The sequence below is a fragment of the Tachysurus vachellii genome, chromosome 9 (genome assembly GCF_030014155.1).
Source record: "Tachysurus vachellii isolate PV-2020 chromosome 9, HZAU_Pvac_v1, whole genome shotgun sequence".
Lineage (NCBI taxonomy): Eukaryota > Metazoa > Chordata > Actinopteri > Siluriformes > Bagridae > Tachysurus > Tachysurus vachellii.
The window spans coordinates 14857456-14883568 of NC_083468.1; the positions used below are offsets into that span (position 1 = coordinate 14857456).

The 26113-nt window shown below is 40.4% G+C and overlaps 1 protein-coding gene across 1 annotated transcript; it reads left to right on the top strand.

The window, feature by feature from the left end:
• The first annotated feature begins 1234 nt into the window (after positions 1–1234).
• Positions 1235–25371, top strand: pard6a (par-6 family cell polarity regulator alpha). Its single transcript, XM_060877856.1, has 3 exons — positions 1235–1468; positions 5589–5811; positions 21897–25371. Exons 1-3 carry the CDS (start codon positions 1406–1408, stop codon positions 22739–22741), a joined length of 1131 nt encoding a protein of 376 aa, XP_060733839.1. The 5' UTR covers positions 1235–1405; the 3' UTR covers positions 22742–25371.
• The last annotated feature ends 742 nt before the right edge of the window (positions 25372–26113 follow it).

Consider the following 26113-nt stretch of genomic DNA (forward strand, 5'->3'; position numbering starts at 1 on the left):
ATGAACGTTGAACATTGTTTGTTTGTTTGTTTTGTTTGTTCTGCCATCACATGATTGGCTGATTAGATAACTGCATGAACGTTGAACATTGTTTGTTTGTTTGTTTTATTTGTTCTGCCACCACGTGATTGGCTGATTAGTTCTCCGCATGAATGTTGAACATTGTATGTTTGTTTGTTTGTTTGTTTTCTTGTTTGTTTATTCGCTTGTTTGTTTTGTTCTGCCACCACGTGATTGGCTGATTAGATGACTGCATGAACATTGAACATTGCACATTGTTTGTTTGTTTGTTTGTTTGTTTGTTTTGTTTGTTCTGCCACCACGTGATTGGCTGATTAGATGACTGCAGGAACATTATACATTGCACAATGTTTGTTTGTTTGTTTTGTTCTGCCACCACGTGATTGGCTGATTAGATGACTGCATGAACATTGAACATTGCACATTGTTTGTTTGTTTGGTTTGTTCTGCCACAACGTGATTGGCTGATTAGATGACTGCATGAACATTGAACATTGCACATTGTTTGTTTGGTTGGTTTGTTCTGCCACAACGTGATTGGCTGATTAGATGACTGCATGAACATTGAACAATGCACATTGTTTGTTTGTTTGTTTGTTTTGTTTGTTTTGTTTGTTCTGCCACCACGTGATTGGCTGATTAGATGACTGCATGAACAATGCACATTGTTTGTTTGTTTGTTCTGCCACCACGTGATTGGCTGATTTGATCACTGCATGAACATAGCACATTGTTTGTTTGTTTGTTTGTTTGTTTGTTTCTTTTGTTTGTTCTGATTGGCTGATAGATGACTACATGAACGTGCAGGTGAACAGGTGTTTCCTATAATAAAGTGAAGTTTGACTGTACTGTATATCCACACTCTGTACTGTAATTAAAACAGATTACATTGGTCCTGGCTTGAAGCTGGCTGTAAATACGTTTCCTTTTATAGTCTATGAGAATGGGAATAGGTTTAGGCAGCAGCCTTGGCACAGTAATAAAGATCTTTCAGTAAGAAAGTTCATCACTTTCCCCAGTGTTTTCTGGCGATTGTTCTTTATAAATAGTTAGTGACATATTTAAAGTGACGGCGGTGTGAAGCAAGAACTGACTTGGCCCCGCCTCCAGGTCTCTATGGAAACGGCAAACCGGCCGATATTTCAGTAGGAGCCAGTTTTTCCCTTTCGCCTGCGTATACAGCGTGGCCGCTTGACGTCATTGTTATTGAAGGCACGTAACCCCGCCCTTTGTGGACGCTGTAACGAGCGAGCCCGTGTATCTCCGGCAGTATTGCAGAGTGGCGGATCTGCGTCGTGTTCAGGCTCCTAATGCGTCTTACAGGCAGCTGAGTCAGTCACAGGTGCGTCGACTTTAAAGCTGAGGATCCACACGGGGAATAAACATGTCGAGGAACCAGAGGACGCCGCAGAAAAACACCGACACTGTGGTGGAGGTGAAAAGCAAAGTAAGTGAAATGATCCAGTGGTGCGTTTGGTGACAGTATCAGTGTGGTGTAGTAACCAGAGTCCAGGACAAGGAACGCTGATGGTGCTGAATGCGACGGTGTGTGTTGTTGACACGTGATGCGAGAGACGCACCAGTCTGTGCTGGATCTACTGCAGGGATAAAGAAACGAACTGACTGCTTTCTAGCACGTCATATCTACCAGACCTACTCATAACCGTCTCTCTAGCAGAATATAAGAATTACTGTGCGTGTAAACGCCCCAGTGTGGATACACTGGTTTGCTCAGATGCAGCACAGTGATGATGCAGTAGAAGAGTCTCCTGTAGACCAGACCACATGATGTACCTTCAATAACACACACCATCCAGGCAGGAAAAATAGCTACCCACCTGTCTTATGCATGCCTCTGCTGAGATGACTGGGATTTGTATAACTTGTAATATTTTATTATTATTATTATTATTATTATTATTATTATTAATCATCAAGGTCTGTAGCTCTGTGTTCTCATAGGTGATTGTTTGTTTGTAATTAATTCAGGATTAAAAATCCTCAAACGCTTTTACCAAATCGCAACGTTGATTTTTACAGTCCAACGATTGTTTTTAGATGAAGTCCTACTTAGTTATTGATACATACATTTAAAAAAGAAAAAACAAGATGATCAGATGTATTTAATATAATAATACTTTGGAAAATTATGATTCACTTGTTGTCTCACACACAAACACACACATGTTGCTTCCGTTTGTCCCAACACTTTGCCATCATGTTTTTTTCAGTGTGTGTGTGTGCGTGCGTTTGCCCCAAAACACACACACACACACACACACACACACTTTGCCATCATGTTTTTTTCAGTGTGTGTGTGTTTGCCACAAAACACACACAAACACACACTTTGCCATCATGTTTTTTTCAGTGTGTGTATGCGCGTTTGCCCCAAAGCATACACACACACACACACACACACACTTTGCCGTCATGTTTTTTTCAGTGTGTGTGTGCGTTTGGCCCAAAAACCACACACACACTTTGCCATCGTTTTTTTCGGTGTGTGTGTATTTCAGGAAAGCAGGCCTGCAGTACTTGTATACTTGTATTACGCTAAATACTGAAAGAATGTTAGACAAGTGCTGTGGTAACACGTAAAAACTAAGAATAGCAATAGAAAAAAAATGTGATTTTCTTCTGAGCATCTTATGAAATTAGAGGCTTCATTCTGACCGAGACCACTTTACTTAGGCAAGGAATGGAAGTCGGATGTGGAGACAGCTGAAGGGAGTAAACAGGCTGAAAGCTGGGACGGAGGCCTGGAGTTGTGGTGTTGCCTCAGCTAATGGTTGTGCTTTCAGCAGGACTTAGCAGTGGACGTTCTCTTGGTTGAGGAGCCGTGGTTGGTCAGTGGTTAAGAGCCCTCGAGTTATATGTTTGTACTGTATTCTGTCTCACGACTGATGCACAAGTGCAAAGAAATGGAATAGTATCATTAACCATTCTCTCACCTTCTTCCTCTCTCCCCCTCCATCACTCACTCATGAGGGAAGAATTTTTAAGGAACTCAAACTTTCATGTGTAGATCTTTAGTGAGTCAAACGCAATGCTAAATGTTAAACCAATTTGTGTCAGCTTGGGCGCTATATCACACTGACAGCTCTCCCTCCTTCCTCTCATGAGTCATGGCAGGGTCTTTATTTAGGATCTCATCACAGAAAGATTTTTTTTAAAAAAGTGTTTCAGGAATCTGAATAGATGCCATGGCACAGTGCTTCTTCTAAGAGACTTTTTAATGGAGTGCAGCTTGAGACTGATCCTGGCATGGATTTAGTCATGTGGTTCACAGTTGATTAGCATTTTAGTATTAGCAACACAGCCAGTGTGTGGCTCTGAGGAAACAGCATTAGCGTGAGCATTAGAGAAAGCAGTTGTCATGAGTTTTGCATATTCTCCCACATACTCTGCATGTTTCCGGCAGGTATAATCCCCCTGGTTGTTCTTGATTGCTATATATCTAACTATCAGGATTTTATCAGGGTAATGTGTGTGCACGTTTGCTTTGTGTAGAGGCAAAAATGTTTTTCAGTGAAATAATCCCCTTTTTTATCTTTTTAACTTTATTTGTCAAATGATGTATTTCAAAACATTATAGGACAGAAATCAGCTCACATGAATCAAGACCATTTGTGAATACTGTAGACTATTAGCCATTCTCAGTGCGTCATCTTTGTTGTATATCTTTACAGATTTCTTTTCAAAATTCCAGACTAATTGAATTGAAAAATATTTACGAACAACCAACGGTATGTCAAGAATATTGCTATATTTGAATAAAAAGGACAATTTCTATTTATTAAAAAGATATTTAGTAGTAGTAGTAATACTTATTTCTACTTAATATCCTTATTTCTTACTTTGAAATAAAGCGATGTTTGGAAAAATGTTTAAATTTATACAGACTATATAAAGATATATAAGAAATATAACATATAAAGAAGCTTCATATGACCGAGTTGACTGTTAAATTAATTCATCTGAATGAATGATCAGGAATAAATGTGTGTGTGTTTTTTAGCCATACAGTCCTGAAATAAATCAGTGAGTAAATAGGGAACAGCTTGGTTTCTGTAGAACTCCTTGTCCCCCATTTCCCATAGCTGCACTGTGTAAATGGACTTTATACAGAAGCTATTTTTAGATACTTGAATCCGTGTTAATAACTTTCATTGCCATCATGCTGCCTCTCTTGTTTTTTTCCCCACAATGCTTAAAACATCTACATACCTTTTTGTGTGTGTGTGTGTGTGTGTGTGTGTGTGTGTGTGTGTGTGTGTGTGTGTGTGTGTGTGTGTGTGTGTGTGTGTGTGTGTGTGTGTGTAAGTTCTGTTGTTTTACTCCCCATCAAAACTAGCATTGAGGTACTCCTCATATGGATTCCCTCAGTGTGTGTGTGTGTGTGTAAGTTCTGTTGTTTTACTCCCCATCAAAACTAGCATTGAGGTACTCCTCATATGGATTCCCTCAGTGTGTGTGTGTGTGTGTGTTGATGTCCATCTTTGTCTTGATCTTTGGTTTTCAGCTTTCACTTCAGTGAAGTGCACATCAGTGAGATAGGAGGGTGCAGGTGGCCTTCAAATTGATACTGAGGAGAGATGCTTCGTGTGTGTGTGCTTGTGTGCATGCTTGTGCATGCGTGTGTGTATTTGTGCCATCAATATCAAAATCGAAGTAATCTCAGCCTGTCTTAAAGTATATAACGATTCAGATTCACTGATTTATGAGTCAAAACTGAATCATCTTCTGAACAGATGACATTTCAGAAACATTCTTTCAGTCAGTTTGTTTTAATGCGTGTAATTGTTTTGCATTAAATTAATATTCCAGAGTTTTTTTTACCTTCCTTCACTAAGAAAGAACAGATTATATTATATAACGCACGGATTATATATTATATAATCCTCCGGTTGTTAAAGTAGGTCTAATTCCAGAAGGACAGATTTAGAGCTTTACAATTTCTTTGGACTGAAGAATTGTTGTGCGCTATAAAAGTATTTCTCATAAACAATTTTACAGGTGGCTCTAAAAGCATTAGTGAGCTTTTGGGAACTGGGCTGTCTGATGATTTTTCAGAACAGAGAGACATTTTAAAAGAATTATTCCCTACAATCACACAGGAGATAGAGATTAGGTTAGTTCTGTTCGATCCTGATGTCCTGTTCTCATGTCTGATGATTGTTTGTGTGGATTTTTTTTATTGTTTAGTTTAGTTTTAGTCAAAAGAATATGATCAGCTCTATGTGTGTAAACATGTTTTTCTGAGAACATGTATTATGACCTTGTTGTGTGAAGAAGCACCAAGGAGACATCCTCCTATCTTGTTTGGTCTATCTTATTGTGTATGTTTTTAGAGACCAAAACCGAACAAGATAACAAAATACTCTGAAGATGAAGAAACCATTGATGATCACCCTGTTATTGCATATCACTTTCTTTTGTTTACTTCACTTTTTGTGTCCACTTAATAAATGCCATATGCCTCTACAGCCTGACTCTTGGCTGGTCTTCTCTTGCTCCTGATCTGACATCTGAAAGATTGACAACATTTATGTTTCTCGCTGTAGTTTGAAGCAGAATACCGGCGATTTGCACTACAGAGGAACGGCAACGTCAGCTTCCAGGAATTCTACCGGCTGCTGCAGAAGGTGCACCATATTCCAGGTGTAGACGTGCTACTGGGCTACGCTGATGTCCACGGAGACCTGCTTCCCATCAACAATGACGACAACTTCCACAAAGCACTGTCTTCTGCCAATCCTCTTCTGAGGATCATTATCCAGAAGAGAGGTAAGGAGCTGTAACTTAGGGAATGAAGGGCAAAGTTTTGCTAGACTCATTTGGGTTTTGTGACTGTTGTGTGGATAACACAATCAGGGTCATTTCTGTGAAAGACACTTTTAGGTAAACTTATGCCATAGGCATCCATGTCTGGAATTTCAAGAGGGATGTGATTATGTTAGTGACGGTGTCACAAAGTTGTGTTGGTTATCTGTGAGCTCAGGGATGAAGATAGCACCTCCGTGGTGTTCTATGGGAGAGCATGAGCAGCATTTCATGTGTCATGGAGGAAGCACATGCAAATGTGTATGGTAGCTGCTGTGTGATGGCAGAGCTACTGGGAGAACAAATATCCCAATTGAAAGAAAACAGGGATTAAAAAGTGTCCTTGGTTGTGTATCTGTTGGATAGTGAAGACTGATGGACAAAGTTTAAACTAGTCACACGCAAGGGTTAACGTTAAGGGTCGGAGAGGGAGTGAGATGGTAAGTTATTCATTTCCTAAATCAGTATAACATTAATACTCATCACTGGGTTTCATCATGCTGTTGTAAGTGCAAACGATGGTGTTGCTTTGGATTTTAAGGGGGATAGGGGTAGGATCTGAGGTAGTTTGTGCCAGTCAGACCCGTCTCAGCCATAAGTCTGGATCTGGGCCAGATCAGAGGAATGCCGGTAGCTGTTCAGAGGGCAACAAAAACACACGGTGCACATCTCTCTCCTTCTCTCTCTCTCTCTCTCTCTCTCTCTCTCGCTCTCTCTATCCCTCTCTCCCTCTCTCCTTCTCTCTCTCACCCCAGTTTTCCATTACTGCTGAAATCAGTCTGTGTTTCTGATCACTTTAACTTTAATCTGTGGTATAACAATCCTGGAATCACGTTGCAAATTCCCAGCATTCCTCCTTACCTTAATGTTTCCGTAAAACAATCTTAAAATCCCATTTTTCTGCCCAATTTATTCATCACCAGTTCCCACCAACTAGCTTGTTCTCTCCGAACACATTGCAGCTTCCTCTGAAACACATGAGGCTAAGCCAGTGCATCATGCTGTGTCATAGGGCAGCTGAATGCACTCAAATGAAAGCATTGACTGGCCTCTTCAGCATACAGGAGCTTACAAATGCCCACGATTAGCTATTTTTGCTCTGATTGGCAGGTGAAACACTAATGTTGGGTGGATTATGCTCTCTTAGGCTTCTAGCCATGAATCGCTGTGGCTTTGCCAGGATATGAACTCGTGATTACTCGATGATAGGGCGAAAGCTTTTCACTTGGAGCTGTAAAACATTTTATGAATATACAAAAGCACCCAGAGTATACCGTGTCCATCTTCTATGATAATGAGTCTATAAATATTTTGCCCAATAAACTTTATGGGCTTTAACCAAAAAACATGATTTCACAGTGATGCCCCTTGTGACAATTTCTGCTGTATGTACAGTGCTGTAATGCCTCAGTGGCTCAGTTACTGTAGTGATTATCTCTTTAGTGAATGTGTGGCTGTTTACTATCAGTGAGGGACTTTTAAGAAAACACGATGCAGTGTTTAGAAGCAAACATAAACGAGCCTGGTTCAGTCGTCTCAGTCCCCTCACATTGTGTTTGATGGACCATGAGCAAGGGAGGCTTTGTTATTTCCAGTGCCTTATTAGACTGTGTATTAAAAGCTGAAGATCTATGGTGTGTGTGTGTGTATGTACAGTATGTGAGAGAGGTTGAAGGACAATGTGTGGGTCTTACTAACTGTTCTGAATGAAAGGTTATCGCTGCTAAAGCATTATGTTCGGCTCTCAGCACTCTCTCTCACACACTCTCTCTTACACACACACACTCCCTCTCACACACACACAGTGATGAACTCAACACAACTAGCTGGATTGTCAGAATAAAAGAAAGGAAGGGTGAAACCCAGGAAGGTGTGGTGCTTTGCTTTGGTCTCAGTTGTGGGTGGGTCAGTTTTGACTCTTTGCATCTCGCATCTTACTGTCTTCACAGTGATCAGATCTATACTCGGTAGAATTTGTGCCAGGCTACACTAAAGCTGTTCTGGTGCCTTGTGGTCACTCTTTATGAAGACGCTTTTTTCTTTCAGTTTGTCGCCTGTCTGTATATGACAAAAGAAGAGAAGTGTGACAGAAGAGAAGGAATTCAGACACATTTATGTTATTATGTAGAAACCTCATTATGCATGCACTGAAGGACAGAGGCCTTTTCATTAACATCCTTGTTTATTCTAGCACCCAGGGCCCTCCTGTTCATGCTGACTCAGAAAAGAACATTTTCAAACAGCTCTGTGGATGAAGTGATTAAGCATGGCAATTAAACACCCCCTCATCACTTAGCTGGACTGAGTTGTATCTAACACACAGACACATATATATATATATATATATATATATATATATATATATATATATATATATATATATATATATATATACCCTTAATATCACAAAAATGATTTGTCCATTTTTTTTTTATTTGTTTGTGTGTAAGAAGCAGCTTGGGTTCGACCTGCCTTTCTCTCTCACTGTCTCTCTGTCTGCTAATCGATTTCTGTTTAATATTACCATGTTTTATTAAACAACTCTGTTGGCTGGCCTGGAAAGTGGTGGCTCAGTGGTGGCTCAGTGGTGGCTCAGTGGGCAGTGGTGGCTCAGTGGTGGCTCAGTGGGCAGTGGTGGCTCAGTGGGCAGTGGTGGCTCAAGTGGTGGCTCAGAGGGCAGTGGTGGCTCAGTGGTGGCTCAGTGGGCAGTGGTGGCTCAAGTGGTGGCTCAGAGGGCAGTGGTGGCTCAAGTGGTGGCTCAGAGGGCAGTGGTGGCTCAGTGGGCAGTGGTGGCTCAGTTGTGGCTCAGTGGGCAGTGGTGGCTCAAGTGGTGGCTCAGAGGGCAGTGGTGGCTCAAGTGGTGGCTCAGAGGGCAGTGGTGGCTCAGTGGGCAGTGGTGGCTCAAGTGGTGGCTCAGTGGTGGCTCAGTGGGCAGTGGTGGCTCAAGTGGTGGCTGAGAGGGCAGTGGTGGCTCAGTGGTGGCTCAGAGGGCAGTGGTAGCTCAGAGGGCAGTGGTAGCTCAGAGGGCAGTGGTGGCTCAGTGGGCAGTGGTGGCTCAAGTGGTGGCTCAGAGGGCAGTGGTGGCGCAGTGGTGGCTCAGTTGTGGCTCAGTGGGCAGTGGTGGCTCAAGTGGTGGCTCAGAGGGCAGTGGTGGCTCAGTGGTGGCTCAGTGGTGGCGCAGTGGTGGCTCAGTTGTGGCTCAGTGGGCAGTGGTGGCTCAAGTGGTGGCTCAGAGGGCAGTGGTGGCTCAGTGGTGGCTCAGTGGTGGCTCAGTGGGCAATGTTGGCTCAATTGGTGGCTCAGAGGGCAGTGGTGGCTCAGTGGTGGCGCAATGGTGGCTCAGAGGGCAGTAGTGGCTCAAGTGGTGGCGCAGTGGTAGCTCAGTGGGCAGTGGTGGCTCAGAGGGCAGTAGTGGCTCAAGCATTTAAGGCTCTTTGTTGTTATGGATTGGGGTTCAGGCCCCAGCACTGCCAAGCTGCCACTGGTGGGCCTTTGAGCAAGACCAACTCTCAGATGCGAAGAAAGTATTTCACTGTGCTGTAATGTACAGTAATCTACATGTACATCACTGTGCTGTAATGTACAGTAATCTACATGTACATCACTGTGCTGTAATGTACAGTAATCTACATGTACATCACTGTGCTGTAATGTACAGTAATCTACATGTACATCACTGTGCTGTAATGTACAGTAATCTACATGTACATCACTGTGCTGTAATGTACAGTAATCTACATGTACATCACTGTGCTGTAATGTACAGTTTGACAAGAGCTTTAGCTTCTATTCTTCTATTCTAAATAAAAATTTTAGAAAGGCCTTTTCTCCAGAAAAGCAGCAGCTGAATGGAACACTGTCATTGGCTGAGCCTACTTTTATCTCCTCCATGAGATAACACTGCACTGTTTTTGCTGCATTGGACATTTTTTAACATTTTTTTGCTACACTAGCACAAGTTCCTATTTAGCATGTTGCTGAGTCCCTCTTACTTCTTTGTGCTTTAGTGTGTTGATTCTTTTTTTCTGAGTTAAGATGATAACTGTGTTTGTGCACAACACAAGGGTAACAAAGGTATATAGCTTTCATTTAATAGATAGATATATCTGATTGTATAATTTTTGCATCACACACAGGCAACACAGTACAGCTATCATCTGTTCATACTTGTGGCAAAAGAGAGAATCATTTGACTAATGGAATTTGTCAATCACTACATCCCACACCATCGCCACCCACACCTCATCCTTGATGATAATGAACGACAGGGCGTTACAAGAGTCATCAGTACTACATTCTCCTACAGTGAGTGCATGCAGTGTATGTGGGCCATTAACACAAATTACAGCTCCGTGTTATGCTAGTCTGTTTGGTGATTTTTTTAGGCGTATACAGTAGTAGGTGTTGTCGAAGTGTGGAAAATCACAAAGGAAACACAACAGGAATTGCAGACTGGCCAGACGTGTTCTGAGGAATGTGGTTTTAAAAAGCACTCGTGTTTATGATGTCGTGGAATGTCAGGCTTTGAGTTGAGGGACAAACTTGATTTACAGGTTACTGTATATTAAACTACGGTGATAGTTTGGAACTTGCATTTATGTGTTAATCCTTTTTGCAGTGACTGAATGATTAACTGCAACTCTCTAATTATGTAACACTAGTTTTATGTCAGGTCTTGTTTTCAACCCTTGTGCTTGTGGTCACTTGGATTACTTTGTGAGAGCAGCCATTGGATTAGTTGTGGCTTTCACATTGTCTGGCACTTGTTTCCTGTCAACTGTTGGAAGATAAATCTTGTAACACTTTCATCACTTGTCTTATTATTGACGACTGCATGGTGATTTAGTGGTTTGTCTCACACTTCCAGGGGTTGGGACTCTACTCTACTTTACAGACTCTAAATTGTCTGTAGTGTGTGAACGGGCAAGTGTGCAATTGTGCACTGTAATGAGTATCCCTAGATGCTATGTAGGATAAACAGTATAGAAAATAAAAGGATGAATAGATTGATGGATGGATGGATGGATGGATGGATATTCTGCCAGAGGAATGATTTGTAAATATCATTAGATGAACGACGTATTGAATAGCCCCAGTCCTATGTCTGCCTTGCTCATTACAGATCTAAGTCTCCATCCTGATTTCTGTAAAGCTTTTTTGTGATGATGTCTATTGTCATTGAATTAAAAATGTTGAGATCCAATAATTGCAGTTACATGATATCCTTATACAGATTTTTCTAAAAATACTTGTCTGCCATCAGCTTTTTCCAGCAGCGCAGTCAACAAAAATATTACCAAGAAACAGCCAGAAAGCGGTACAGACCGATCCTGCCACTTACTTGATATCATTATCATTCCAGACTACAAGCAGAGTGACACATTACTGATATGATGTGGCGGCTGTACTGTTGGGATCATCAGTAATCCCTGATTATTTATTCCACACCAACTTTCTCTCCCTCTCTCGGTAGGGACATTAGAGTGATTTGCCTAAGTGAAACTGAGAGGAGATTGATGGTGCTTTTAGGGTGAGCTCATCCAGCATAGCAGTGAGACAATTGGGGGCGGTGCATAATGGAATTCTCCTGTCAGACGGGGAGCAGCAGGCCACGGAGGCATCTACTCTACAGGCAAATTAAAGAGATGTGCTCTAAAGTTGTTTCTCACATACATTCCAACATTAGTGTTCCAACATTACAGTGTCTGCACTGATCATCCAATGTAGCCAGACCCAAGACTAAACCTGTGTCTGTGTCCATTATACTGTACCTTAATGCTATATAAGAGCTCATATCACTGCACTGCATGTTTCTGATAAGGTTAGGCAGCATTTGAGTATAAGGATTATAGGAAGCAGAGGGATGAGTGTGCCCTTATACACATTACTGCTTAAACTGCATAAATATATATAATATTACAGGGAAAGTGCAGGTACACACGTTCCTAGAATGTGTATGTAGTCAAACAGTCACTCCATCTGTACATGGTAACTGTGTGTGTGTGTGTGTGTGATACATGACATACATGATTCATTTTCTATATAAATCACCACTGACAAAAAACATTGTATACTGAAATTCACTTTCATTGGAATTCTGCAGTACAGGATTATATAATGTATATACATTTAAAACTGCAAGCATAATTTATCCATAAAAATACAAAGATGTGTGTTATAGCATGATTAACATCTCAAAATTATCTGTAGTGTGTGTGCGTGCGTGTGTGTACGTGTGCGTGTGTAAGCATGTGTGTAAGTGTGTGTGAATGTGTGTGTGTGTGCGTGTGAGTGTGTATGCGAGTGTGTATGTGTGTGTGTTTATTGTGCCCTGTGATGAGTTGCCACCCTGTCCCAAGTGTCTCCTGCTTTGTGCTGTGTCTTCTGGGATAGACTCCAGACTTAATGAACGGAATGTAGTTAGATTTTTTGCTTTTGCTCTCGCTTGATTTTGATTTTAGTTTTTTAAAATCAGGTATTTAGTTTACATCTATCTATCTATCTATCTATCTATCTATCTATCTATCTATCTATCTATCTATCTATCTATCTATCTATCTATCTATCTATCTATCCATCTATCACAGAGCTGCTGCGGTCACATTGTGTTCTCTTGTAATAAGGTGTGACTGTGAATTAACGTACAGAGGCCACAAGTTAAGTTTCTAGAGAATTATTTCATGACCACAAAGTAATTACATCGTCACAATTATTGTATTGTTTAATGAGTGAGACACAGAAATCAATTGCAGTAGATCACTGTGGCCACAAGAGCCTAGGCATGGAAATGATTGATAATATTCCACATTACTTCAGCTAGTGGAATGATGCGTAACCACACACTGGAATCAGACATATTGGTATCCCATTCGCTTTGAAAATAAGAGTTAATAGTTTTATTCCCTGTACTTCATTAACCAAATTATTAATCATTAACCATGTAGTCAGTATGTTCCCACAACATATTACTTCAGGAGCTCAGATTACACCATTTGCGGCTGTAACTTGTGGCCACAACAGACTATTTTGTACCTTAGATTTATTTTTAATTCTAAGTATTTTATTTTACTTTTTAACAGTTGTAGTTGTCTTGTTAATCCTGTGGAGTGACGGCTGTGCATTTAGTCCTGGCAGACAATGGAGAACAAAATGCAAAATATTCTAACAATGTACTTGTTTTCGTTCTTCCTGTTGCCATTTTCGCACTAATATATTTCTGATTTTTTTTTTTCATCTGCGAATCTTTTAGGCTTGTTGTAGTTATACAGATACTGATACTAGCCACTCACAGTCCTACAGTATGATCAGAGGGATACTGGTATGTAGATAAGGCTGATTTTTGAGCCAGTTGAATCTGTACAGGAACCAGAAAACAGTCGTTAGACCGACTGATTTCAGCAGAAATTTGAGACCGGTGCTTGTCACTCTGTTGTCACACTGATGATCTCTTTCAGAGTGACAGGCAATAATCTTAAATTTTCATTCCAGGTTACACAGTGGAGATGCTCGAATAAAAAAGACCTGTGAGAAAAGAAAATGTTCAGCTTACAGAAGAAAATGGGGTTGCATAAGCAGAAACCAAGCCTTTGGTATAATAGTAGTAACGATCTAATCCCAAGAGAAAACGTTAAAAAGAGGTGAGGCTAGCTTGCTAGAGAGTTTGTGGCTAGCTAAGGCAAAACATAAACATTTCATATGCTGCCCTCCTATTGGTGGCTTTTAGATAAGAGCAGCAGCAGCAGCATGAAATTTCAATACGGGTCCTAACACCAAAAATATCAACTCACAAACAAATAAACTAGTCTTACTGTGTTAAACAGGATTAAACCCAGAAAGGTTCAAATGAAATTTGGATAGTAAGCTAGAAACCGACATACCAAAGAGGAAGGGAGAAAGTGAGATGAAGAAACATTCAGAGCAGAAAGGTGTGGAATGAGAGAGAAAGCGTGGCACAGAACAGCATCTGTTGTGCAGGTGTTTGTTCTTGGCTAGTTCAGAGTCTCTCTCTCTCTCTCTCGCTCTCTCTCTGTCTCTGTCTCTCTCTCTGTCTCTCTCTCTCTCTCTCTTCTGTATTCGTGCCATGTTGGACGATCAGACAGAGCACCTGGCACATGGTGAGAGTGCAGACTTTTATGTTCTACTTCTCTACAACCTTCCTCCTCCGTTTTTCTCTCGGCTAACCTGATATCTTAGTGATGGAACAAGTTTGCTCCTCTTCCACATTCGCCAATATCTCGGTGTCCTCTGGCGCTTCTCCTACAGGCTGTAAGAAGCTCCATATTGGCATTCTCCAGGCCACTGCATTGCCAAAACAATAAGCTAGCTGATCAAAGAGCAGAAAGGGTACGTAAGGTGATCGGCCTGCCTGCTGAACAGGTGCGTGTATCTGAGCTCGGATCACCATGACAACCGTGCAAATACAAACCACTGTTTAGGTAAAAGCATGAGAGGGTAGCAGGAAAAATAATCTATGTGAAAGAGAAAGGGTGAGACGGATGAGACGGGACCGGGAGCCTGGGTTCCTGCTATTTGAATTTTGAAATGTCTCCTGGATAAACTGGTTCAGGCTAAATTTAGACTGGATTTTAGACCGCAAGGCCTGCACACACATCACTGCTCAGTGTAATGCACATTCGTCATCAGATTCAAGTCTTTTTCTGAATGAGGTCTGAGAAATCTTTAGGGAAATAAGGAGCCGTGGTGTGATTATGCCCAGCTTTGTGCAGTAGTGGCCCCAGTCTCTGTCCATTTCTCCCCCTCCTTCCTTTTCATACCTAAATCTGGACGCGAGCGTGGGCAGGACTGTGTGAGGACAGTGCAGTGGACAAGGAGTGGAAACAGACATACTGTTTCACAACGTGTGGGTGTGGCCTTCACTGTATGCTGAAAATGAGAAGAATGCTTGCTTTGCTTGGCAGCTGTCCATGTGTAGATTAGGAGGAGAATTCATGCTCTATATGTTTACCTGCTGGGAGATGTTTCTGGATCAGTCACGCTTTACACGTTGACAAATGTGTTTTCATGGCCACAGGGATATCGGTTCAAGATCAGGACTGTCGCTCTGGGCCATAAATTAACGCTCTGTGATCCGAAGGCACGCCAGTTGTACCATTACTCAGCTCTGAATGGTTGGGGCAGGACAGACAGAATGAGAAGTGAGAAAGGAGAAGCTCAGCTTTACCTGTTTAACCTCAGCGGAGGAAGAGAAGCTGTCACAGGGGAAGTTTGTATTGTTTTGAGCTTATCTGTGTGCTCTTTAAAATGACTAAAATGACAAAAATATCAACATTAAGGCTATATTTTATGGTATAGGAAGTATTGGTGTAAAGTAGCATGTAATGGAGGCTCAGGATTTATCTAGATCTTTACTAATAGAAATATACAAGGTCAAGATAATTGTTCAGAATGCAGGATGTTGCACGTGTCTCAGGTCCTCATTAGCCTGTTATAATCCCAAACAAAACCCCATTTTTCCAGTCCCCACAGACTGGTTTATAGACTCTCTCTCTCTCTCTCTCTCTCTCTCTCCTGGTTATCATTAATGAACTTATACAACAGCATACAAAAACATGTGACTTTGCATATCAGAACATTTCTATTACACGTGAGACTTGGCCAGTAAGACTAAGGAGGGTTAGGAAGAGGGGGTAGTCTTAGTGGCCATATGGCCAAGCATCAGTCTCCAGATGGTCGTAACACAGAGTGAGGTCATACACTTTAAGACCAGACACGTGAGGGAGTGTGCCTGTGTATGCCTGGTATACTGTAAAACACCACACCCTGACAAAGGTGGTATGAAAAACAGGTCATTAATATAATTGCTGCATGGCTCAATAGCAAAGTGAGATTATATCACTGTTACTTCCTTCTGCTCCAATACCTGAAACTGAATATTTTCATCTAAGACTTGTAAAGAAATAATCTTTTTGTGCTTTGCCCTGAGAAACTCATGAACAATCTGAAAGCTCAGCTCTTTCGAAATAACATTCTAACATGATATTTATCTATATTAACTAAAACACTTGTTTAAAGAAACACTAAAACTATTTAACAAATCAAAAATTACCCTGAATTTGGATGAAATATTTTGTAATATTCTTTCTTAGTTGTTTATTTGTTTAATTTTTTTGGTTAAGATTATGTGGTTTAAAAAGCAGGCTGAAGAAAGTTGGGTGTAAAAACATTCAGTCTGTCTAAAGAAGTGTGATTTAATTACACAATGTTTGTAATCCGATCTCGAAAGTCTGCCATGCTCCTGCATCATTATCATCATCCTCACATCAAAACAGAGAATAGCATCTACACTCGCTGTTTGTAAGATGTTTTAATAACCTAATACAAAATATTGGAAATCAAGCCAAAAAGGCTAGAAATAACTGAATTATTGAGTGATTATTAAAACCGACTGTAGCTCTAAAAGAGATCAGCTGAGTGAAAAGATGACACAGAGGGTCATGTTTAAATGCTGTGAGTGACTTTTAGCGCTGATGTCTATGATGATATTGAAATAGATGAAGGGAAATATAATTCGTTTCAAGAAATATAGTATCAGTAGTATCAGTGTTTTTTGTAAAATATAGAAGAAAATGTTTTTTTACCTTTAAAATGTGTAAAGATTTCTCACACAGACACATTTTTGTTGTCAGATGTTTTTCCTCTTAATAAAAAAGATAAAACCTGATGCAGAGAATTTGACAACATACATGGGAACTTTCATGTGATCATAAATGTAAAGCGATTCACGGCTTGAAGAAGCGAGACTCCGAGATGTACCAATGGCATCAGATGTCTCTATTATAGCCGGCACTAACAGCAGGTTGGTGGAAGTGATCCAGCTGATCTCCACTTTCCTCCCTGTAATTATTAATGTGCTTGATGCTGGCCTCCAGGATCACATCTGATGGACAGGGAATACCATGTCTAAACTTATGCTCTGCAGGTCACGCCAAGGCCAGGTGACGATCAGAAAGAAGGCAGCAGTATAGAATTTACAGGGATTAATAAAGAATTATTAATGACGTTCATGCGGGCTTCCCCAGAGATGACACTCTCATAGATGTTGATCAGTCTATTGCTTTGACGTATCCCGTTACAGACAAAATGACATTCAATATAGCAGTGTCAGTGTAATGCAGAAGATAATGTCAACTTGCAGAGATGTATAAAGGGTTTGTTTCGTTAGCAAATTAATCTATGAAAAGCACGATAACCAACATGTCATTTGATCATAGTTGGATGAACGCAGCACGTTACTGAGACTAGACTGCAGATTAGAGACACAAACCAGATGAAGTCAGAGACAAGGAAGGGCATTGTATACAACAGCCGGAATATTTTTTTCCTTTGATGACGTGTAATATAATCAAACATACACTGCAACCAGATTTTCAGAGCACAGCGGCTGACTCAGGGTCATAATTAGATCATGTCAATCTACTCAGTTCTAGACTTTTGTTCTGCAAGTGAAGTCCAAAGCAGAACAGTAACTGTTTCACCTGTCCTAGGACGGAGCCTGGGAGGCAGGGGGCACCATATACTACCTCCAAACCAACACAGGGCACAATCACACACACTATCACCCATTCACACACTACAGTCAATTTAGCCAATTACACATGTTTTTGGACTAGGGAAAGAGCCCTGGAGGAGAACATGCAAACTCCATGCACAAAGGGCAGAGGTAGAATTCAAACTCCTAACTCTAAAATTGCGAGGCAAAAGTGCTGTCTAACACAGTCCAATAGTGCAAATTTAGTTAACATTGTGACTGCAGTGACAACTTAATGATAAGTTTAAATGAGGTGACGACGTGACGCTTGGTAGTACTGCTACCTCACATCTTCTCATTCTGAGCTTGGTTAGGGTCTGTGTGGAAATCCACAATGAAAAACAAGCATAGAAATCTGAGGATGCAATTGTTGCTGGTGAAGATTTAACACAAATGGACCAAAAGGTAGGTTAGAATTTAAATTTATATTTAAATTTAAATTCTAAGTATAAATTTATTACATTTATATTGATATTTCTATTAATATGTATTCATCATCAGGGTAACTTGCTTCTCATTTCTCACAGGAATAAGAAAAATATTGCACCAAGCTACAGTCATTAAGCACATTACAAATATTTTTTTAGAAACATATTTAATCTGAAAAAGGTGTTCAGGTTTCATTTAAATAGAATAAAATAGTGTTTTATGACCAGAGCACTAAAAGCCTCATGCTCCGTGTTTTGCTGGATAAGCGCCAATCCACCACCTCAGCTCAATTTAAATTAAAATTTTATTGGTTATATACACAAACATAATGACTGTCCATAATGATAAAAGAATCAAATAGAGTGGCGTCAAAGCTAAAGTATGGGGAGGAATGGGGAGTCATGATACAGTGCATTTATGGAAAATGAAATAAAGTTGAGTAACAAGTGGCAGATAAGTAGACAAAATATAAAAGAAAATGCAGCATATGAGAATGATACAGTGACTGATGAAATACAGTGATATGAATGTAGAATAACTGGCATGAATAAACTGCATATGTGTAACTGTCTGCAGTTATTAGTGCAAAAAATGATGCAAAAGTGTACTGTGAAAAGTGTCAAGGGAGCAGGGAGGGTTAAGGGCCTTGTTCAGGGGCCCAACAGTGGCAGCTTCACAGTGCTGGGGCTTGAACCCTGATCCTTCAATCAACAACCCAGAGCTTTAAACACTTGAGCCATCACCACAACAATCAATCAGTTAATATAAACAAGAGCACAGCATAATCATACTTATATATTAATATTATTTTACTTCATTTCCTTGCCGAACACATAGACTGTAAGTCAATAAAGTTCACCCACTTGTCATTTCACTTATGAAGTGTTAACATTCATCGCTAAGCTAGCTTATACTAGCATAACATTCTCTTTGGAGGTGGAACCCCTAAGTAAATATAGTACCATATCTATAATATTAAACCCAGCCCATTCACTGGATACACTCATTACTAATCCCACTCACTAATCCCAAGAGCATGGTTTAGAAAGATCTGCACTGTCTGTGCCCTCAGGTTTGGGCTGCATGATTGCAATTCATTGCTTATATTGTTCTTTTTTCCTCAATACTTGGCACCACGGATTTTTGATAATGATAGTTTTACAGTTCTGTCACTGACCCACGTTTGTTTTCTTATTTCTTAACAATTCAGATGCATCTGTCCTCAGCAACCTTTAGCCAGAGTGTTTGTTAATACCTGAGATGGCCTTCTATTCAGTTACAGAGAATTTACAGAGAATTTTATGAGATTTTACAGATACAAAGAGCCATAAGAAGTGTGTATGTGTCTGTTCTGGGGTATTGCATGTTCTCTGGCACTCTAGACAGGAGTAATTTCATAGAAGACCCAGTAATGTGGTTAGATTTAGTGATTTCAAATGAGCGTCTGAGTGGTTTAGAGGCAGATTAGAAAGGAAGCTAACATCCTAACTTCTTCTTTCCGACTTCCCGCCTGCGTGTATCCTCTCTGGTAGTACTCACACAAGGTCACTGGAGCGGTGGGTTCCTTGATTTGTAATGTCCTAATATTATTATGAGGTACAGATGAAGTGATTGATGAGAGCAGCAGAGCAGATGTGGAGAGTATCTGGCTCATTAAGGACACTAGTGAATGCAGCCTGAATTTGTGTGTGTGCGTGTGTTTGCGTGTGCGTGCGTGCGTGTGTTCTTCAGGTCTAAGTACCCCATACATGGGGTTATGCTCAGTATTTTTATGAACAGATGTTTCATATACAGTAAAATTGTCTCTATTTCTTAGAGCTATAGAGCTTTATGTACCTGAACTTTCCTCCATCAGAACACAGAAGGTCCGAGACAACATTCTTTGTAGGTCATTGTTCTTTTGAGTTTTTGATTAAATCATTTCATCAGTCATAAAGGCTTTTGATTTCCAGCATAGTATCTAAAGTAAAAAATAATTGCAGACCCCTGGGGTCCTCGGATCCCACTTTGAGCACCGCTACTCTATGCATCAGCATCTGCTCTCTCAGTGGTACATCACATTACTACCTCAATTAACATAATGTTTACAACAGACAGTATGATCGCACCAACAACCACACACTATACTTATTTTATACTCCATCAGTAATACACAAATGAGCTCATGCAGAGAAGGGTGACACCTGGACTCTCCCTAACGTCCCCCAAAGCGGCTCACGTCCCAACATTGTGACCCCCTGTCTGGCTGGACGAGACTCCCTCCTTCCCTCCCTCCAGGCCTGTGCAGCTTTAATAACACACACTGCTCTCCTCACTGCGGGAGTCCACGCTCTCAGTCTAATGGAGGGAGACTGGCAGCCTAAGGCTCTTGCTATGCACAGAGAATACAATTTAAGTCACACAGCAATCTAAAAATTTCAAAATTTTGCCCCTGAAAGCCCAAATCACATGTTGGAACATTTTATTTGTTTAATTATTTGTAATAATTAGTAATTAACTCTTAAATTTGTGAAAATGTGTCTATGCACGAGAACATCAAAATTTCCTTACAGTATATGTCATTGTTATGTGAATGGTTTGTGCATGTTACATTTATTTGTTCAGTTTATACTTCAAATAGTAATAAATAAATAAATAAATAAATTCCACATTTAGACAAACACAACATTTATGCACCAAGGAGTGCACCAGTTCTAGTTTTTCAGTGTCCTAGTATAGGGGCATTTTATATGTATTTTCATATTCAGACTCAGACTCTCTGTTGTCTCTGCTACAATGGATGCACCACGCTCAGCATATATCGATCAGAATGTGTCCCTTGTGTGGGGACATATGTTGCTTCTCATTAAAGTGAGGGTCAAAGGGCAGACTGTGTCTCGCTCAGTCTGCCCATTACTTTAACCCGTACTTACCAGATTAGATGTGAACTGCACCCTGCTAATAAATTAGATATGTAATAAGCCAGGTCCAGACCCTTCCATGTTTTGTGGTCTGACAGCTTAATTAATCTAAATACCTATGTGAGGTTTAGAAGAGCCCCCCTTTGTCTAGTATAGAACAATATGGTAGAATATGGTTACAGTGATTAGTTGAAAATTGTGCTGAGCTGTTTCAGCTGAGTCTGAGACTTACAGTAGGAGTCATTTGAGGGATTAGTACTTTTCTAGAGTCTTCTAGAGTACATGTGACTGAAATCGTCTTTGTCCACTAATTATTATCTTTATAGGGCCAGATTGGAAAGCAGCCGTTTGAATGCTCTCTCAGAATAATACTTGAACCGTTAAAACGTATAGATTATATAACACAAAAAAAAATCTCAAACTTCTACTAATCAGGAATATTTTGGTAACACCACAAAGCTTACATTTTAACTCCAGAAGAAGATATTCTTTAAATGTTCTCTACATGCTGAAAATAAACACAAACCTACACACACAGCTGATTGATTTAGTCACTCTTCGGAACGAAGGTGTAAATGACTTTTGTTTTTTTTTCTCCAGTGGGTTGTAATAATCATAGTCTTTTTCCCACAGTGCAAAACTAAGACAAATTATTCTTTTATACTAGCCACTTTACTCTCTTTACTCTAGAATGATGCTCTCATATGTTTAGCATTACAAACTGGTCATGTTAATGCCCTGGAGATGAGACAACTCTAAAACACACTGACCAAGGTTTTTAACTGAATGAGACAGATATATTGTGAGTGCTTTTTCCCCCTCCCTCTATCCATTCATCCATACATCCATCTTTCTCTCTGTCTGCCTTGCCATTATTAGCATGTATTGTGTTCTTTAGCCCTGGCTGCTCTTTGTAACTTTAGCATTGGTAATGCTGCATTGCTGTTATTTTCAGATATTTTTTGGGAAAGAAAGTGAATATAATAGAATATGCTTAGTCATGATGAACAGATAGTGTTTTTTATATACTCAAGTAGCCTAAAGTAATTGTACCAGTTTGTGCAGATGCATCATCTGAATCCCTTCTGTGCCTGACTCACACTGAGGCTCAGATGAAAGTAATGTTTTCTTTTCATCAGCATAACCAATTTCTTTCTCTTCTTGACCCATAGATGTGGACGAGCCTGTGGTCTTTGGGACAAACTCTCTGCAGAGAAGAAAGAAAGGCCTGGCAGGTCTGCGTGCTACCCAACAGAAGAGTAAATCGGGTCTTTTGATCGGCTTCCCGCAGGACTTCCGCCAGATCTCTTCCATCATCGATGTGGACATCCTGCCTGAGACACACCGCCGTGTACGTCTGCACAAGCATGGCACCCACAAACCTCTGGGCTTCTACATTCGCGATGGTGTGAGCGTTCGTGTCACCTCACAGGGCGTTGAGAAAGTGCCTGGTGTCTTTATCTCACGTCTGGTTAAGGGCGGACTGGCCGAGAGCACAGGACTGCTCGGGGTCAATGATGAGATACTGGAAGTCAACGGCATTGACGTGGCTGGCAAATCACTGGACCAGGTTACAGACATGATGGTGGCCAACAGTCACAACCTTATTGTGACGGTCAAACCAGCCAATCAGCGCAACAACGTGATGCACAGATCGAGCAAAACCTCAGCTGGCAACAACTCTGGTGGCTCAGGAGGATCTGTGCTTTCCCAGGACTCCATTCCTAGTCCTGCCTCACAAACTGTTAGCCAGTACAGTAACAGCAACAGTGTATTGGAAGGAGACAGTGATGAAGACGACTCCGACCTCATTATCGAGAGTGACAACTTGCTTGCCTACACGCCACATCATCTTACCAACGGAAATGGCATTGTTTCTTCTTATGGTCAGAGGTCACTCCCACAGAGCGTCTCATTGCCTAGTACCAGCTCTATGAGCTCGCACAACAGCAGCCCCAATAAGACGAGCAGCAGCCAGGAGAGCATGAGAGAGGACGGCAACTTCATCACATTGTGAAACACCTCATAATATTTAATCATATTAAAGACTTTTATGCACAACTAGTACAAAGTGAAGGCTACATGTTTATGGTACTGTACCTACTGTCACAAAACATCAAGATGATGTTGATCTCTATAAAAACTCACCTTCCCAGCTGAAGGGGAATGTGACCATAGTGGAGCTGGTGAGTGGCACACGTGGCGTGGACCATCTCCAAACTAACTATGTGCACAGCACCCCATGGAAGTGCCTTATGGACTTATGGTCGCATTTTTACAGAATAAATGAACTAAAGATCATTCATGTCATACAGCAAAGATACATTGTGCCACAACTGATGAAGGAGCAGCAACTAGCACACAAACACATACTCTGTGTTGTTCACAGTGGTGTTGATGCCTTGATGCCTAGTCCAATCTCCACCCGTACTATAGTATTGGTGGAGTCTGTGTTCTCCATCACATGAACTCTGCAGAAACACTGGAATGTTTATCTGATGCTTCCTGCATGTCAAAATGGCATAGTAGCATTAGTATGATGAAGAATGATGAAGAATTTAATAACGCACCTGTAATAGTGCGGTTTTGTTCCATGATGTATGTGTTATGCATCTCTGATATCTGTGATTTAGGCTCCAGGAAACTTTGTTAGGACACACCATGTCATTTTTATAGCATCAGTGATACATGTACATTCTAGCTGTGGCTTTCCCATTTGCTTCTCCTCTACACTAACTAACAGTCTGCCTTTCACCATACAACCCTATTCTTTAACATGCCTTTGATGGTGTAATTTTGAGTGTAATTTGCTGCTGAATGTGATTCAGCCTTACAAGTCTGTCCTATGTTTTAAAATTCATAGCAAATAGACACCAAATGTTGCCTACCATCTAGCATATTGCAGCAAAAAAGGAAGAGGAACAATGCAGTAACCTACACCTTGCATGAGGAAATGGCGGAAATCCAGTTCTAATGATGTTTGAAAGATAAGTTCACACTCTTATCAACTCCTGCTATCAGATTCCACTCATTCTCACTTAGCTGTGTTCATGTTCCTCTGCACTGAAATTCAGCATCTGACTCATTTCATTTCTCTCAAAATACACATTGTTTCAGAAGGAATCCATCTACCTAAGACCTGTCTCAACTCAAGCTGCTTAAAGAGTTCTGAACCCAGGGATAGCTGCTTGACCCCCAGACTTGGGTGGCGTCTCTGCTTTTTGAAGCGGGCTGCCTATAGTCGCCTACCTGGGGTTGTTATCCACTCTCCCTAGAAATATATCTATAATAGATGTTTTACTCACACTGAGTCGTGCCTCAGATAGAGAGAGGGCGCCTTGACCTTGTGTGGACCCAGCTGTCTGCGTGCTGTCTTATGTGCTGTATTATTTTTTTTTAAAGTAAATTCCTTTCATGTTCATAAAGGCTAAAATTCAGCCTGACTGGGGAGCTGGTTTGTTCAGTCCTATCCTGCTCTCTCTCTCTCTCTCTCTCTCTCTCTCTCTCTCTCTCTCTCTCTCTCTCTCTCTCTGTGTGTGTGTGTGTGTGTGTGTGTGTGTGTGTGTGTGTGTGTGTGTGTGTGTGTGTGTGTGTGTGTGTGTGTGTGTGTGTGTGTGTGTGTGTGTGTGTGTGTGTGTGTGTGTGTGTGTGTGTGTGTGTGTGTGTGTGTGTGCGCGTGTGTGCGCGTAAAAAAAAAAACTCGACAATGAAGGAGTTGAATCAAAAATGTTGACTTTTCACCAACGTAAAAGTAAACGACATTAAAAGTAGACGAAATGTGACCAGCAAAAACACAAAATATGCCAAAGTGTTTAGAGACCTGTGGATAGGTGTGTTCCTGGCAGGTGTAGTTTCATTACTGGAGCCTTTTTATTTCCACCTCATCATATTTATTTCCACTCTGTCACATTAAAGTTATATTTAAGCAGGTCTTCAAGTTGAGAGAGGCTGCAGAACCGGGTTTGTTTTGACATACCCAGACACAACGTCTGCAAATCTAACACCTCTGATTCACTGGGACAGCTGGAGTGAATATGAACTAAAAGATGGACACAATCGAAGTGGAAGGGCATTTAAAAGGGACCAGACAGCTGGAGGGGTATTTCTGGGAACTGGAGATTTGTCATCATACTCTGATTAGGTTATTTAAGAGGATTTATTTTTAGGAGAAATTGTTGCAAATGCACTGGTTATTATTTCTGTACGGCAGTATAAAAAAAATTCATATATTTCTCTCTGTCTCGTTAATCAGTTTCTAATGATATGAACGGCACACAAATTGGAATAGCAGCCACCGAAATAAAAAGTACCATAAACCTAATTTTTTATGTATGTAAATGTATATGTATATATACAATGAGAAAATTAATTACAATTTTGTAAACGAGCCCTTTTTATTAAAAGCGCAGTATATATACAGTATATGTGTAAAATATGGAAAGTATTTTTCTTATTCTTGTACTTTTGTATGTATATTGGAATCCAGGAGAAGATGTTTCTATTTCTTTTGCGTGTGTGATGAAGCATATAGAAATCTGAAGAAATCTATGATTTTATCCTAATCCGATGGGTGGAGGTGTATCATACTGTGAATGCAAATATGCGAAATTTTAAATTGTTCTATGGAAATAAAAGTATTCAAAACAATGCATGGTTGCTGTCTTATTTAGAGCTACTTCATCAATCCTGACGTGTCATGCCTTCGCTGTGTCAGTCAGCTGTATGGTCTGGTCTTTATCAGCAATCATGTGAAGACTTTGGCAGGAAGGAATTAGTGTTGGGTCTGTGGTGAAGAGTTTGCGCTGAACCATTAGTTCCTCAGGGGCTCTCTGTTGCACAACTATAAACTGTTGTAGAAATGACATTGTTTACATTTACATTATTTCCTGTCCAGTGTCACCCAAATCAGGATGTGTTCCATTCTGAGCCTGGTTCCTCTCAAGGTTTCTTCCTCATTTCATCTCAGAGAGTTTTTCCTTGCCACCGTTGCTTCCAGTTTGCTTATTAGGGAAATCTAGATATATTAGTTATATAGTATTTTAAAGTTTAATTTCATGTTTTTAAATGCATTTTAAAATTTAAATGTATACATTTATTTATTTGTATTATTTTTCTTCTTATATATATTTATTTCTTTTTTTTTCTCTTCTGTTTCTATACTTCTGTAAAGCTGCTTTGAGACAATGTGAATTGTTAAAAGCGCTATACAAATAAATTGGTTTGAATTATTTAGGGTTTAATTGCCTGTTTAAATGAACATTCTTACAAATTGATAAATAATACTCATTCTACAAAGCATCTTCATGCTAAAACTCAAAAGCAGCACACATTAAACAGGAATATTAATTTTATAATATATATATATATATATATATATATATATATATAT

What these genes read in the sequence shown, in the direction of transcription:
- pard6a (XM_060877856.1), top strand. Translation starts at nt 1,406, where the DNA reads ATGTCGAGGAACCAGAGGACGCCGCAGAAAAACACCGACACTGTGGTG. An exon ending in TGGTGGAGGTGAAAAGCAAA is followed by an intron (nt 1,469 to 5,588) that starts GTAAGTGAAATG and finishes TTCTCGCTGTAG; the next exon opens with TTTGAAGCAGAATACCGGCG. An exon ending in GATCATTATCCAGAAGAGAG is followed by an intron (nt 5,812 to 21,896) that starts GTAAGGAGCTGT and finishes CTTGACCCATAG; the next exon opens with ATGTGGACGAGCCTGTGGTC.